General features: G+C 38.9%; 1 protein-coding gene across 1 annotated transcript in view; it reads left to right on the top strand.

The window, feature by feature from the left end:
* LOC119497827 (choline transporter-like protein 5-A) overlaps positions 1–14442 on the top strand; it is a 40625-nt gene that overhangs the window by 4914 nt on the left and 21269 nt on the right. Inside the window, exons 2-3 of the mRNA XM_037786234.1 lie at positions 12043–12091; positions 14245–14318. Of these exons, the coding sequence (XP_037642162.1) occupies positions 12043–12091; positions 14245–14318 (123 nt within the window). The remainder of the gene's footprint in view (positions 1–12042; positions 12092–14244; positions 14319–14442) is intronic.

Raw genomic sequence — 14442 nt, 5'->3', positions numbered from 1 at the left:
TAAAACATCTCTAATCATTACATCGATAGATAGACCAGATATTTGTAACACTTTGTTAATGGTTAATAATTGGTTTGTAAATTATTTATAAAGGTGCAACTGATGATTATAATACCTTGTAAAATGGTTAATAAATACTTTGTAAAGCCTCTATAAACATTATTTAGATAGATAGTTAATAGTTTGTTAAATAGTTAATAATTGGTTTCTGGTCCATCTATCTATGTAATGTTTATATATGTTTTACAAACAATCTTTTAAAGGTTTATAAATAATTTGGTAATTATTAACAAATACTTAATATCGTATATAAAATGTTATAATAACAATAAACCATTAATAAATAGTGTACTAATGTAATCAGAATGTAATTGTTATCATCTCAGCTATGATACAATATATAATTTATAAACTAATTATTTCATATTACACAAATTAATGATACAGTAACTGATAGCATTACTAATAAAAAGTAAACATTATTAATTATCATTTCATTGTTTGTTAACAGTGAAATAAATATTAACTAAGTTTAATTAACTATCAATTTACCATTTATAAATGATGGTTATTATAAAGTGTTACCCCCTTTACCAAACAGTTTCCAATAACGGCTTCTCAGATGGTTCTGTGTAACAAACCATCTGGCGAGTCAGTTTACCGGCTTCCTCCCACAGACCAAAGACATCCAGGTTAATTGGTGACTCTCAACTACCCCGCTGATGTGAACGGTTGTCTGTTCCAGTGTATCAGCCCTGTGATTGACTGGCGTCCTGTCCAGGGTGTACCCCCAGCCCCCCACGATCCTCTAATGAGAAGGAGTTAGATAATGGATGGATGAATGGATGAATTGGATGAGATGATATTGTAGCGTGATACAGTATGACATCAATGTCCGTCATAAACCAATTACGTGATGCCTGAATTGCATAGCAAGGCTTGTTGGAGACTTAAAGTTAAGTAGGGCGCAGTTACTGATGGATGTTAAGAGGTTAATATTAATGTGTTTGTCATAATGCCATGTGTCAGTTGACCTCAAATTAAAAGCAGCACATGAGTGACAGAGCCACCAGTGATCCACCTGTAAAGACCGCTGATCTATTGATCGTCTTCAACCTTCATCACAGCTGAACATTATTTAACATCAGTGAGTAGGGGTGTAACGATACGTTTTCACAACGATACGATACGATTTCCATGGTTCCGATACGATTCAAGGTCGATATTTGGCTCATCTAGAGTGATACGATACGATACGATACGATACGATACGATACGATACAATGATTTGAAATCTATACAGTAACTCTTATTGCCAAAAAATTCAGTCATTGTGACTGTGAAATAAATAGCTGATACTGGACAGAGCAGGTCAGGATTCCTCAAAGCTTTTCTTGTAAGGGAATCAGGGATAAATTATTTATGCATATAAACAAATAAACAACGATTAATGGCAAATACATACAGCTTTTATTAGAAAATAATAAAAAGTGCAACTGCAGGACCCGCTGCAAAATGTAAAATTAACAGGAACTACAATTCAAGTGTAAATCTTTTTAATGGAATAGGAATTCAAATTCTAGTACATAATGTATACCGTATAGTGTATAAACATACCATTTAATTGAATAGATCAGCTCCATTGTGACCGATACCTGATCCTGCTATTTGAGTCAGTATCGGCCCGATGTCCGATCCGGTGTCGGTATTGGTGCATCCCTAGCTTCTACAATATTAGTATTACTTATGTTCACAGAAGAAAACGTGTATATGTATGTTTCAGGACCTTTGCTCAGAGGCCATCCTTACAATAGTAACACTAATTAGGAACACCCAAATTAAAATTCACATGGTTTTGCACTCCACTATTTTTCCTAGTTTTTTTTTTTTGTAAATTTATGACTTCACAATACCACAAAGTTTGAGTTTTTTCTTGGGATATCACCCCCATCCCCTGCTCCGTAATTTTAATTAAAATGTTCTACCTACAATGGCTCTAATACGCCATCGTAAAAAAAAAAAAAGAGGCTACCACTACCCCATGTTCTAAATGGGAATAAAGGCATTCATGTTTTCCCCCGAGTGAGTTTTGATTTCTTCATGCACACTGAACACAAGGTACATATATTGTGTGTTAGCAAGTTATGTAAATTAAAACTCACCTGGAAGAAAACATGAATGCTTTTAGTCCTTTTTAGAACACGGGGTAGTGGCCTCTTGTGGCCAAAATGAGTATAACAACAACAAACACAACGACAAAACAATCCTGACAAGAACAAAAAAACTCACCTGGCAAAACTTTTCTCCACCTGTTCTTAAGTCATGAACACAGGAGAAAAAACTATTTAGATCAGACTTAGAAAATGGATCAGCAGACTTTTTTCTTCCCCACTCGCCTCTCGGGGTTTCCGTAACGATGTGATCCTAAAAAAAAAAAAAAAAGTTTGAAGTGAGTTTAAAAAATTGGGGACTAGCTGCTCGCTCCGAGTCATGCAACAGCCCTCCTGCCGCCAGAGACAAGTGGAGACATCTATATATTTAATATTTAAACACTTCTACTCAAACAGAGTCGGAGTGAAAATAAACAACACACAGTACACTCCCAACGGGAGCAGCTCTGAGAATATAAGAACATCACAGTGTCTTTGTATTCTGCTTCCCCCTGATGCCTGAATGTAAAAACCCTTCAGATGATTTATCGCAGAGTAAAAAATAAAATATAGAAGAGAGAAATTGGGAGAAGTTATTGCAGAGGTAAGAGTTGATGTACAAGTAAAGTGAGTGTAAAATGGAGGAAACTAACCGGAGAAATGATTGCGCTGCTTAAAAGAGTGAAAACAGCTTGAAGATTCTGTCTGTTACGTTTTTAAATGAACCTGTAATTGTGCATTTGGCCGTCAAAACGGACGCAAATCAGCAGGAGACGGATGATTTAGCAAACGCTTATGTTGCTGAAATTAAGTCGGAGAGACACTAGAGTAACGTCATAACTTGAGGGGATAGTTTGGGTGTTTTGATGAGGGGTTGTATGAGGTACTTATCCGAAGTAGGTGTATTACCTACAATATAGATGATGGTCGGCGTGCACCCCAGCATCGAGAAACAGACGGGAGTACCGACACCGGAGTAAAGCAGTACAGTGTTGTGGACGGGGATGGCAGAAAAACACATCTTAGCCACCTAAAAGAAAGGCTCACCTAAAATCCGTTATATTTAGAATATTTTCACCGCTTTATCTCGCCGTCAGACAACCCTTTCCTTCTTCTTTCCGACAGGGAATTGAAGTGAAAGTGAAACTTATCTGTGCTCTCTCCAAAGCCGGCAGGCTCAGATGAAAAAAAAACAGTATAGATACGTTTCACTTTCAGTTCAGTTCGCCGTCGGAAAATATTATAATATAAAGAGGAAGAATAAGTTTTGTTTTTTGAATACAACAAACTAATAATCGATTAATCAAAGTAATAATCAACAGATAATCAAAATAGTTGTTTGGTTGCAGCCCTAATCCACATGGTTGAATGTACTTATTGTAAGTTGTTTTAGATAAATGCGCCAGCTAAATACACGTAAACAAGCTGTGGGCCGGAGAGCTATACAATGAGCTGAAACTCACTATAAGGCTCAATAAAGCTGAGGAGAGCTGCAGATTCAGCTGATAATAATCAATTGGTTCACCACTACAATTCCTACTTTCACACTGTCACATTGCTTTCACATTTCATACATTGTTATTATAGAAAATATTGATTAGAGACGATTTAAGGTTCAGGGTAGAGCATTGTCTTGGTTAATTGTGCATACGATCGATCCTCCGGTCACATGACGAAGTGTCCTTGAGCAAGACACTTAACTCCAAATATCTCCTGAAGGCTGAGACATCGGTGTGTGAATGAGTAGGTAGATAGGTAGGTACTTCATTAATCCCCGAGGGGACATTTCTAAGTTACAGCAGCAAGATATAGATCAAGCACACAACAAACTGGGAGAGCGCAGACCTCCGCCAAGGTGCCTGACTTTAAAAACAGATCACAGCTGGCGGTACCGTGAGGTGGTCGGCTTGTTATTAACACGGTGTGTTTCCGTGTAACGTATCGGCGGATGCCTCTCTCATTCAGCAGTCTTGTTGTGTCTGTATGACGTTACACTACGTTGTCTCTCATCCGTCATCTACCGCTTTGTTCTTTCTCACCGCGGACGGCCAGCAGCTCCCACCGCACTTCGGAGTCTCGCCACACATCCACACAGGTATCTCCCAAGGACGGACCCCGCCTTCTTTAACAGCTTGACTATTCTGCCGGCATCTGTGGCTGTAATGCCCCAGCATACAAGAGTATTTAGATTAGATCCTGATGGGCAGGTTGGCACCTTGCATGGCAGCCTTTGCCATCACTGTGTGAATGGGTGAATGCTGACATGTAGTGTGAAGTGCTTTGAGTGGTCGGAAGACTAGAAAGGAGCTATATAAATGCAAATCCATTTACCATTTACTTGGTATTTGTCTGATATTGTAGTTTGCTCTTGGTTTGTAAAATGTGCCGCTCTGCTGACAGTAGACTTGTCCATGTCTGTGATTGGTCAGATGCTGCAAACCCCGTCCCTTTCATTTGAACGTGCTCGTAGCCAGATTGAGAAACCCTCAGTTGACTTACCGAGTTGATAACCAGCGTCGTAGGACCGCTTAGTGGGATCTCGGATGTGAGGGTTAGTGAAGCCAGATAAGGAGAAGATACCCTGGGTGTGTTGAACTGGCTTCATAGTACAGGCCTCAGGGGGAATGATAACAAAAACAAATCATGTTTAAGGGTGTTTCTGCGACTATGGTCACTTTTGACTCTCCCAAATAAAAAAAAAATCAACCTCTATGCATTTTGATTTTAACCATCAGAGCATGTAATACATATAAACAGGAACACAAAATGACATGTAGGCTATAGTGGATTTTAATCTGTAACAAGTTTGTTTTTCATCACTTGTTCTTACTAAATGTCTTTACATACATTTTCTTTTTTTTAATTCTATAATATTTCTAAGACATTTAAATTAATTTCCATCAAGCTTTGTGCATCGTTGTAAATATTGATATAAAAACATTTTTTTTTTTTTAGATATGGGATTTCATGGTTTTTTCTCTACACCCTGAGAAATGTGGACAGTAACCACAGATGTCACACACAAAAAATATTAAATATTTTTTTTTTAATGATAGATATTGCAATTTTAATGTCCTTACCAAGGAAACAAAATGTTTTGCTAATATTGCAGATAAATGGCAGCTAGTAAGGTGTGCTACATTAGCTTTGACTCTTAGCATCTAATAGACATGAATTCAACAGTAATATTAAGTTATTTTTTAAATGCAGTTCAAGCTGTATGGTATAAGGACACACAATTTACTTGAGAAGAAAAGGTGATCTTCACCTTGTTTTTCTGGATCTTGAGGGTCACCTATGTGGGCGGCCCAACCTGCTGACTAGAGCTGTTTGGCTCTGAATAAAACTTTTACTATGGCATTTATTCAGTGTAAGGACTCAGAAGTTTGGGACATGAAAAAAATCAATTTTGTAAATAAATAAATAATTTGAATATGGTGTAAAGTTTGAAATGATGTCATATTTATAATTGAATTATTTTCAGTCTGCTCTCTTCCTTCAAGCATAAGCAGATGGCCTCCGTGTGTCTGTGGGGTCTCACTGTGAAATCAGATCTGAAGGAAGCTGAACTGACGCACAAACACATGCACACAGTAGTAATGCGCTGCCCCTGGGTCTCCGCAGTGTGTGAGAGAGATCTGAATTCCAGATTTCAGAGATTTCTCTCTGTATACGTTACATAACTGATCTGCCACTGGAGACGGAAGGCTGTAAGCACTATGTGTCTGTCTGTACAGTGTGTGTGTGTGTGTGTGTGTGTGTATTGAAAAAGGTGATAGAAAGGGAAAGAGCAGACAGCTACACACAGTTCAGCTTTCTGATTATTCTGCTGATGAGTCATGGAGTCGTATGAGTTCAACTCGAGAGTTTCCAGTTTGATCTACTGTGTCTCATAGAACGGACGCTACATTACAACCACTCTTTGCACAAACCTGAAGATTACATGTATTCATTGCAGTTATTCAACATTTGAGTCCGAACAACAAATGTTTTACTGTAAGTACAAGAGGAATAAAAAAAATCTATTTCAGTTTTAGGTGCAAAGCAAAGTGTAAATTCACAATGTGAGAGCTCAGTGGGAGGAGGTCTATAAATAGCACAACTGAATGATGAAAATAGTGACTTTAAAACTGAAAAATAACTAGGGGCTGTCAGTGGATTAAAATATTTATTTGCTGATGATATGATTGTCCATAGGTAATCGCAAATGAATCACACATTTTTTATCTGTTTAAAATGTACTTTAAAGGGAGATTTGTCAAGTATTTAATACTCTGATCAACATGGGAGTGGACAAATATGCTGCTTTATGTAAATATATGTTTAAATCTATTATTGGAAATCAATTAACAACACAAAACAATGACAAATATTATCCAGAAACCCTCAGAGGTACTGCATTTGGTATAAAAAAATATGCTCATATCATAACATGGTAAACTGCAGCCCAACAGGCAACAACAGCTGTCAGTGTGTCAGTGTGCTGACTTGACTATAACTTGCCCCAAACTGCATGTGATTATCATAAAGTGGGCATTGTAACCCAAACCGCAATTTTTTTCCATTCCAATTTAACTCCATTCCTGTCGGATTTCCTCTCTCTTTTACTGCTGAATAATCTGAATATATCTCCATCTCATCTGTTCCACTACTCCCCACCTCTCTTTTCTTTCTGCCTTTTCATCAATTGTTTCTCTTCTTGGAAAAGGCCTTCACACACACACACACACACACACACACAGATACACACTGGAAAGTCCTCTGTGATTCTCAGAAGGACTGTCTGACAGGCAACCTCCTGGGCTCTCTTTGTTTCAGCTCCTGTCTCTTGTGCTTCCTTTGTGGACCAGTACTCACTCTACTGAGTAAGTGTGTGTGAGGTCCAACAGGAGTACATCAAAACCTCTTCTTTTACTCACTCATTTCTCTCTGTATCTCAGTTTCTGTATCTATTACCAGGCATTCATACCAAAAAACAGCCTGTGTTACTGTGGCCGTGTTGTTTCAGGTACCTGTGAAAAGATTAAGTATAATCCGGGAAGGATTACACACTTTGAGTAACAGATCCAAGAGTACGTATTAGCGTTTGGTGTAGGGCTGGGCAATATATCAATATTGATGTTGTGATATGAGACTACATATTGTCTTACATAATATAATATCTATATCTATCTATAATGTCTTTTCCTGATTATACCGACGCGACAACGTAGTTGGGGGTATGTAGCGCTCCGCGTGTCCATCCGTCCTTCCATCCGTTCATGTATCACACTTTTGTTTCTGGAGCAGAACTCGGAAACTATTTAACTTAGGAACTTCAAATTTGGTATGATGGTTGACAGTGTGGTCTAGTTTTAGGAAGGTGAGCTAATAACAAGCAACATCGTGCTCAATAGACTAATTCCATTAGTTCCAAAAGGGCAAAACCTTTGGCCCTACTTTAGAAGGGGTCAAGCGGTGAGCGGGTGTATGTGAGCCATGCTCACTTTCGCCTTGTTTTAAAGGCAGCACTACAGGGAAGTGATGAATTTACCAGACTATTCTAACTGTTTTATTATTTGTATTTACCCACTTAGTCATTACATCAACATTACTGATGATTATTTATCAGAAAATGTCATTGTTTAAATATTTTGTACAAGCATGAATGGTCTACCCTACAATATTGTTGAATATCGATATTGAGGTATTGTTAAAAAATATCACAGTTTGATTTTCTCCATATCGCCCAACTCTAGTTGGGCGATATGTTAAAATTTTCCAACCGGCCACTCTCAGCCCAACAAGGAGTATCATAAAAACACACTTCAACAAAATAAAACTCACCAAAACTGTCTGCGTTAGTCTTTCCAACAATTCTTTCAAAATAAATCCTTATTTCACCAAGTTACATCTGAAAATATGCCGACTCTACACATTGTGCCCCCCCCCCCCCCCCCCCGCCCCCCCTGTCTCTCTTTCTGCCTGCTGGGCAGCAGCTGAGTGGCTCTCGTTCTTTGGAGGCAGAACAAACGCCAATGAACTCATTGCCGATAGCCAATATATTCGTCCAAACACCCAACCCTAGTATATATGGAATATTTGAAAGTCCCATATTGTAATAAAATGTGAGGTTTTCATGTCTTTTTGAATATAAAGCAGCTTTAAATGCTCAAACACTCAATCCATGCAGAAATACACACAGCCTGTGGGATTTCCGTACTGTGATGTCACAACTGTACAATATATAGACCACGGTTGCGTCCGAAATTCCATACTAGCATGCTATTTAATACGCTAAAGCAGTATGTGAGATTTTTTAGTATATCCAAAATCTTAGTATGAAACCAATAGTATGTGAACTGCACACTACGTCGGCATAAATATCCCAGAATGCAATAGTGACGTCCACGTTCATAACAGCAATGATGGACGGTTCTGTAACGCTTCAATTTAAATGTCAGAATAAGATTTCACTTTGCTAGGTATAATTTTAAATTAGTTCAGATTTTGATTCTCACAAACCGTCGTTTTGGTCACATGAGGTTGGCACGGGTTACCGTGGTTACACTTCTCCTCCAACCAGCATGAGCATTAGTCATGAGCATAATATGAGATGGTATATAATAAGGTATAATATGCAGGAATTTCCTAAAAAGCAATGTATAGACTGATACAGACTGATGTTTGTATTTTCTTTTTTCTTCTTATTTTGCTTTACTCGGGACTCTTCTGGGCGTCTGCAAACAGCCTTTAGACTCCCACGAGGGGGTGTAACCCTCAGCCAATAACAGCACGCTGGGTGTGCAGCCCGTTCAGGTCGTCAAACACCGTTGCTTTGTCACGCCCCTCGATGTCTGATACTGAGGCACTAGTCCTTTAGCTCCGTCAGATATAAAATTGCCGTATTTCACAGATGAGAACGGGTTGTTGCATCGCTCTGTGTTTTTATGCGCTTCAGTTTTTCCCTGTTCCTCTCTCTCTCTCCTCTATTGGTGTGTCTGTTTGACCGAGGCGCACACGCCGAGCAGAGTGGCCTGCCCTTTGGCTGCATTCAACACAGCACCTTCCTGCAGGGTTGTGCGGAGTTAGAATGTAACCGCTGTGAAACAATCAGAAAATAACGTTTTATTTCTCCGATTCTCTGCTTTGTTCTCACTAAAGCCGCTCCCTCTCTTCATTCACTCTATAGCCCGCTGCACCTTCGCTGCTCTCTCTCTCTCTCGGCTATTTGAGCTGAGGAGGAGGGGCCAACTTTGAATGCTGTGTTATTTACAATTGTAAAATAGTTTACCTTTAAAATGTGAAAGGCTGTCTGTCTTGGCTGCCGTGACATTGGCTCCTCCCCCAAGCTGTGATTGGACAGTTGATTGTTTTTGATTTGGGCGTTTACAGAGAGTCTCAATTTCAAAAAAGAAAAAGTTCTCTACCGCCTCTTAGTATTGCCAGATAGCTTACTACTGCTCTGCCAGACAGGAAGTCAGTTTTGCTGAGGAAGACTGTATGGGCTCTTATTGGACGTTACATAACAAACCATGACTTTGATGGCTGACAGGAAGCAGGAGGATGAAAGAGGATGAAGTGTTGTCCTCCCTCTAAATATTTCCTGTTAGCCCTGAGATGCAAATTTGAAAGAAAGTGTGTGTGCGCACGCACTTCTCTTTTCATTATGTGTGTATGTGCCTGTGTGTGTCTGTGTGTGGTGGGTGTGACTATGAAGTATGATGCAGCCGATGTTTGAATCTTGACAAGCATCGTCTCATTTCCATATCTTCAGGAACACTCAGCGTCTCTGTGAAGGAGGGAGGAAAAAGAAAGATATTCAGGAAGAGAGAAAGAGAGAAGAGAAAGAATAAATTACAGTCTCATTTACATGTTCGGCTGTAAACCTCAGCTGTCCAGATGAAGTCTCAAAGCAAAGAATGTCACATAGACTACACATCACATTATGCGAGGTGTTTGCACTTCCGAAAAAGCTGGTAGTGTCACCAATTATGCTGCATTATGCGTAAAGTTACAGTATATAACTTTCATTTTAAATTCAACTTTTTTTTAGTTTAGTTTATTTATTTTTTAGTTAGTTTATAGTTGCAATGGTTTACTCAAAACATCACACACATTTGAAGTGAACACATTCAAAAATTAGACATGGAAAAGACAAGCAACTTAAGAAACAGAAAAACTATCCAATAAAGGTGAAAATCTTCCCGACCCCCAAAAGAAAATAGGCTTTGCAAATCCTTTATGATGAAGGAAATTCATTCAACTTGTGTGTTAGACCTCGAGGATACACGCACACTAGTATTAGTACTATATTAGTATCACTTTTTTAACTTTAAAGATGTTTCAAATTTCCTGTTTGTGTTGTTAATTGTACTACTCTACGAGCCTCTACAATTGCCCCTCGGGGACAAATAAAGTGATTTGAATTGAATTGAATTGAACACCACAAGCTGTTCTCATACACTGTGCGTAGCTATACCTATGAAAGGTAATGCACTATAGTTCGTATATATCTCACATAATCAATATGTATGTAATCCACGTAATCATGAGCCAGGATAGGTGACGCAGTATAAGGAGCAACAAAGTTGCACAGGGAGGAGGTGGAAGGTCAAAAAGCACCGGACTTTTCACACATTTCCTGTGTAAGTCAACGTTGACTTATTTGTTACGTTACTTCTGCACTTAAGTAACGCTGCTGTAGGTTTTTTTTTTACCGAAACCCAATCTTTTCCTAAACTTAACCAAGTAGTTCTGATTCCTAAACACTGCAGGGGCTAGTGCAGGTACACTCGTAGGGAAACGCAAAAAAAACATATCATACGAACCGTTGTATGAGGATATGTTGCACATCAATATAAATTGTTTATATAAGTAACACTGAATATAAACATTAAACTCCACAGGGCACCTTTAAATGGCAATCGCCTTGCTTTTTTCAACTAGCTTTGATCATTTTCTCTGTCGATAAGCTAACTTTCTCACCTCAACCAATGTAAATGTTTCTACAAATATTATTATTATGTTAAAGGTCTTATTGATGATATTTTTATGTTGGCGAATAATTAAAAAAACTTTGAGAAAGGTGCCGAATAAAACTTTTTAAATCACTTTTTATAAAAAAAAAAATATTATTGTGAATTAATCATTTAAAACATTTTGACGGGTCCAATATTAATGTTTTTTTCATCTCTGTGGAAGATATCTGACGTTTGGTTCCCGCCTCTAACAAGGCTTGCGAGCCAACAGGTATCACATGTATCTCTGTTTCGTCAGCGATCAAGCTGCCAGTTAGTGTGTAAAGAACGGATCAATAGTTTGACGTAAGCGCCCGGCACATTCCGGTACCAATCCCAAGTGCTCAAAAGGAGGCTTCCTCTGCCATGCCTGGACCCACTGACACTGGTGTCTCCATCAGGCTGTAGGATAAGTGAATATTTACCGTGGCAACAAGTGACAACTGACGTTAGCACATATAAGCTGTCTTAGCTTAATCGGCCGAACAATGACCCATATGACCCATGTGTTGGTGAATGGTACATGGTGAAGTGTGTGTGATGATTGCGTCATCATAGTGCTCTTAGACGCGCTGCTGGTCCTGCTTCCTGTCAGGGTCTGAGCATTCGACAAATGACTGGATTTTGGACCGACTCCTTAGTCCACTACGTGGGCTGACGGCCAGCAGGCGGTGTTGCCTCTTTCATTTTCAGTGAAACGGGAGCAAACAGGTTCTACTGCAGGTGGTCCGGCGGATGCAGGCTTGAGATGTGAAACAACAGAGACTTTGAGCAGCCATCTGCTGCACACCTCAGCCTCCGTTAACTGTTTTCCTCTCCTCTCACCAGGTGCTGATTTGATTCGGTTTGGCCTAAATCCATTAAAGCTTTTTATTTATTTCTGTTTCTTCCAGGAGAACCACACAAGTTCGATCCGTCCTTCAGAGGTCCAGTCCGCAGAAGGTAACTCCATAATTCCTTCTTTGTACACCAAGCAGCAGAGATACCTTATTCAGGGATATTCAGGGATATTCAGGGATTCAGGGATATTCAGACTGACAGTGTGAGAAAAATAAAGTGTTTATTAGACATTAAAGCATGTAAACATGTTGTAGTAGAAACCCAAAATACATGTATGAAGCTGAAAATGAGCATGATGTCTCCTTTAATAATTAATGTGAAAACAGGGGCAGTGATACCCTGATTTTAAGTCCCTAGCATTGGTTAAGCTCCAAATGTGCTGGATCCTACACTTCCCATAATGCAACTTGTTTTCCCCCTAGTTTGTAAGACTCTCTGTTATAACGTTTTAATCTCTACACTGTTGAGATACACACTGAGATAACCCCGATGATATCAGCAGAATCTTTTGATACGTCTATTATGGAGGGAACATAACGTTTTTGGAGGTCTTATATGAAGTCTTAATTTCTGATGAATGAATCTGTAGTGGAATGAAAGTAGTTTTCCACTCATCAACTGGAAATCTGACTTCAGTCCTCCCAGTAATTAACCTTCACACATACAACACAGAGACTGTGCTAGCTGGTCACACATACACATTTTCACAAACACATATAATTTTGATCTATAATTGCATCTTTTCAGCTGTGTGACTGTGAGCAAATCTGCAGTTATTCTCTCATTTTCCATTTATAATTGCTAAAGAGGAATAACTCCTCTTTCCCCCTCCTTCATTAAACTCTGAGCTCTCTCTTGCTCTGCCCGGAAACCTTTCCTCTCATTTCTTTTCTCTTTATTCCTTTATCTTGCCCTCACCAGCGCCAGAGGCACAATTAATAAAAAATTAAAGAAATGCTTTCTTTGCAGTAGCAGCGTATATATTATGTATCACGTTTTCTCTTCACAATCACTTCTCTAAACACTACAATGTTTGCCTCGTGATGATTTCCAACTAGAGTCAAAGTTGTATCTAAACATACAAAATCTGTATCAGAATAGTATATAGCAGTGGTTCTCAAACTATGGTACACGTACCACTGGTGGTACGCGGAGGAATCTCTGACTAACGCTTCCTCTGTATTGATGCTTTCCCACCGTTACACATCAACAGCGTGGCGCTACTAAACCTGAGTGGTGCACCCTGTTTTTCCCTGATAAAGGGACACTGTGAACAACAAACCTGTGTTGAAATCAGCAGGAGGAGAGTTAGTAACGTTAGCTGTTAACGTTAACGGAGGTGCCATTGAATTATTGTTATGAGGCGTTCAAAGTCGGCTCAGGAAAAATGACTATTGGGAGAAGGTAAATTACAACGTTACATGATGTGTTCAAATGTAATCTCGTAAAATGTAGTTTTTGGTGATAAACTTGAATAAATACAGTTGTTTGAAGGAGATGTTTTCATATCAATATAAAATAGATAATAGACAGAGAATTATGACCTGTTTAACTTCCTAACACTAGTTCTAAACAGCTTGCCAAGATTTTTTTAATCAAAGCAAATATTTAAATAATAATAATCATTTGAATTGTGTGTTTTTATGCAAACAACTACTATAGATGACACTAACAAAGTACAGTACAGTACTGTGTACCGTAGGCTACCCTCCCTGCCCCGAAAAATAGGGCTTTTTGGACCTGCAGTGCATGTTTTTATATTTTGGCATGCTGGGGGATTCTCTGTTTTGTTAATTTTTTTAATGGAAACATTACTACCCATAACAGTCAGGCCTGTACGGTTCAAAAACTCCTACATATAATGTAATTTTCTTAATAATATGCTGTTTGGAGTGATGTTCAGTATAATAAATGCTGAAAAATAAGTGTGCAGTATGTTTTCTATAAATTAATGTAGTGATAAAATAAAGATTACGTCTGACAGAATTTGTTTGGCCCCCGGCAACAATCTGGGTTTCTCATGTGCCCCCCCCCCCCCAGGAAAAATAATTACCCACCCGTGGTCATATTGGTGGTACTTGGAGTGTCAAATATTTTCTGAGGTGGTACGTGGTGTCAATCGTTTGAGAACCACTGCTGCATATAGGATATAGGATAGTAATCATGGATCCAAAGGTGACAAGACAAGTATAAAGTGACTGTTGTATGAATATTGCCGCTGTGGTTTACATCTTGTTTCTCCTCTGTGTTTTCAGAAGCTGCACTGATATCTTATGTTGTTTGATCTTCATCATTGTCATCCTCGCATATGTGGCCCTGGGAATAGTGGGTGAGTGAGACACACACACACACACACACACACGCACACACAGTGCCCTGAGTGTGGAGAAAAAAGCCTCTTTGATCAGACTCTTCTTGCAGTGTGTTCTCCAGTGAATATACACACACATGCA

Source organism: Sebastes umbrosus, chromosome 12 (genome assembly GCF_015220745.1).
Source record: "Sebastes umbrosus isolate fSebUmb1 chromosome 12, fSebUmb1.pri, whole genome shotgun sequence".
NCBI classification, from domain to species: Eukaryota; Metazoa; Chordata; class Actinopteri; order Perciformes; family Sebastidae; genus Sebastes; species Sebastes umbrosus.
The sequence above is the reverse complement of the archived record's forward strand: the minus strand, read 5'-3'. Positions and strand labels throughout refer to the sequence as shown.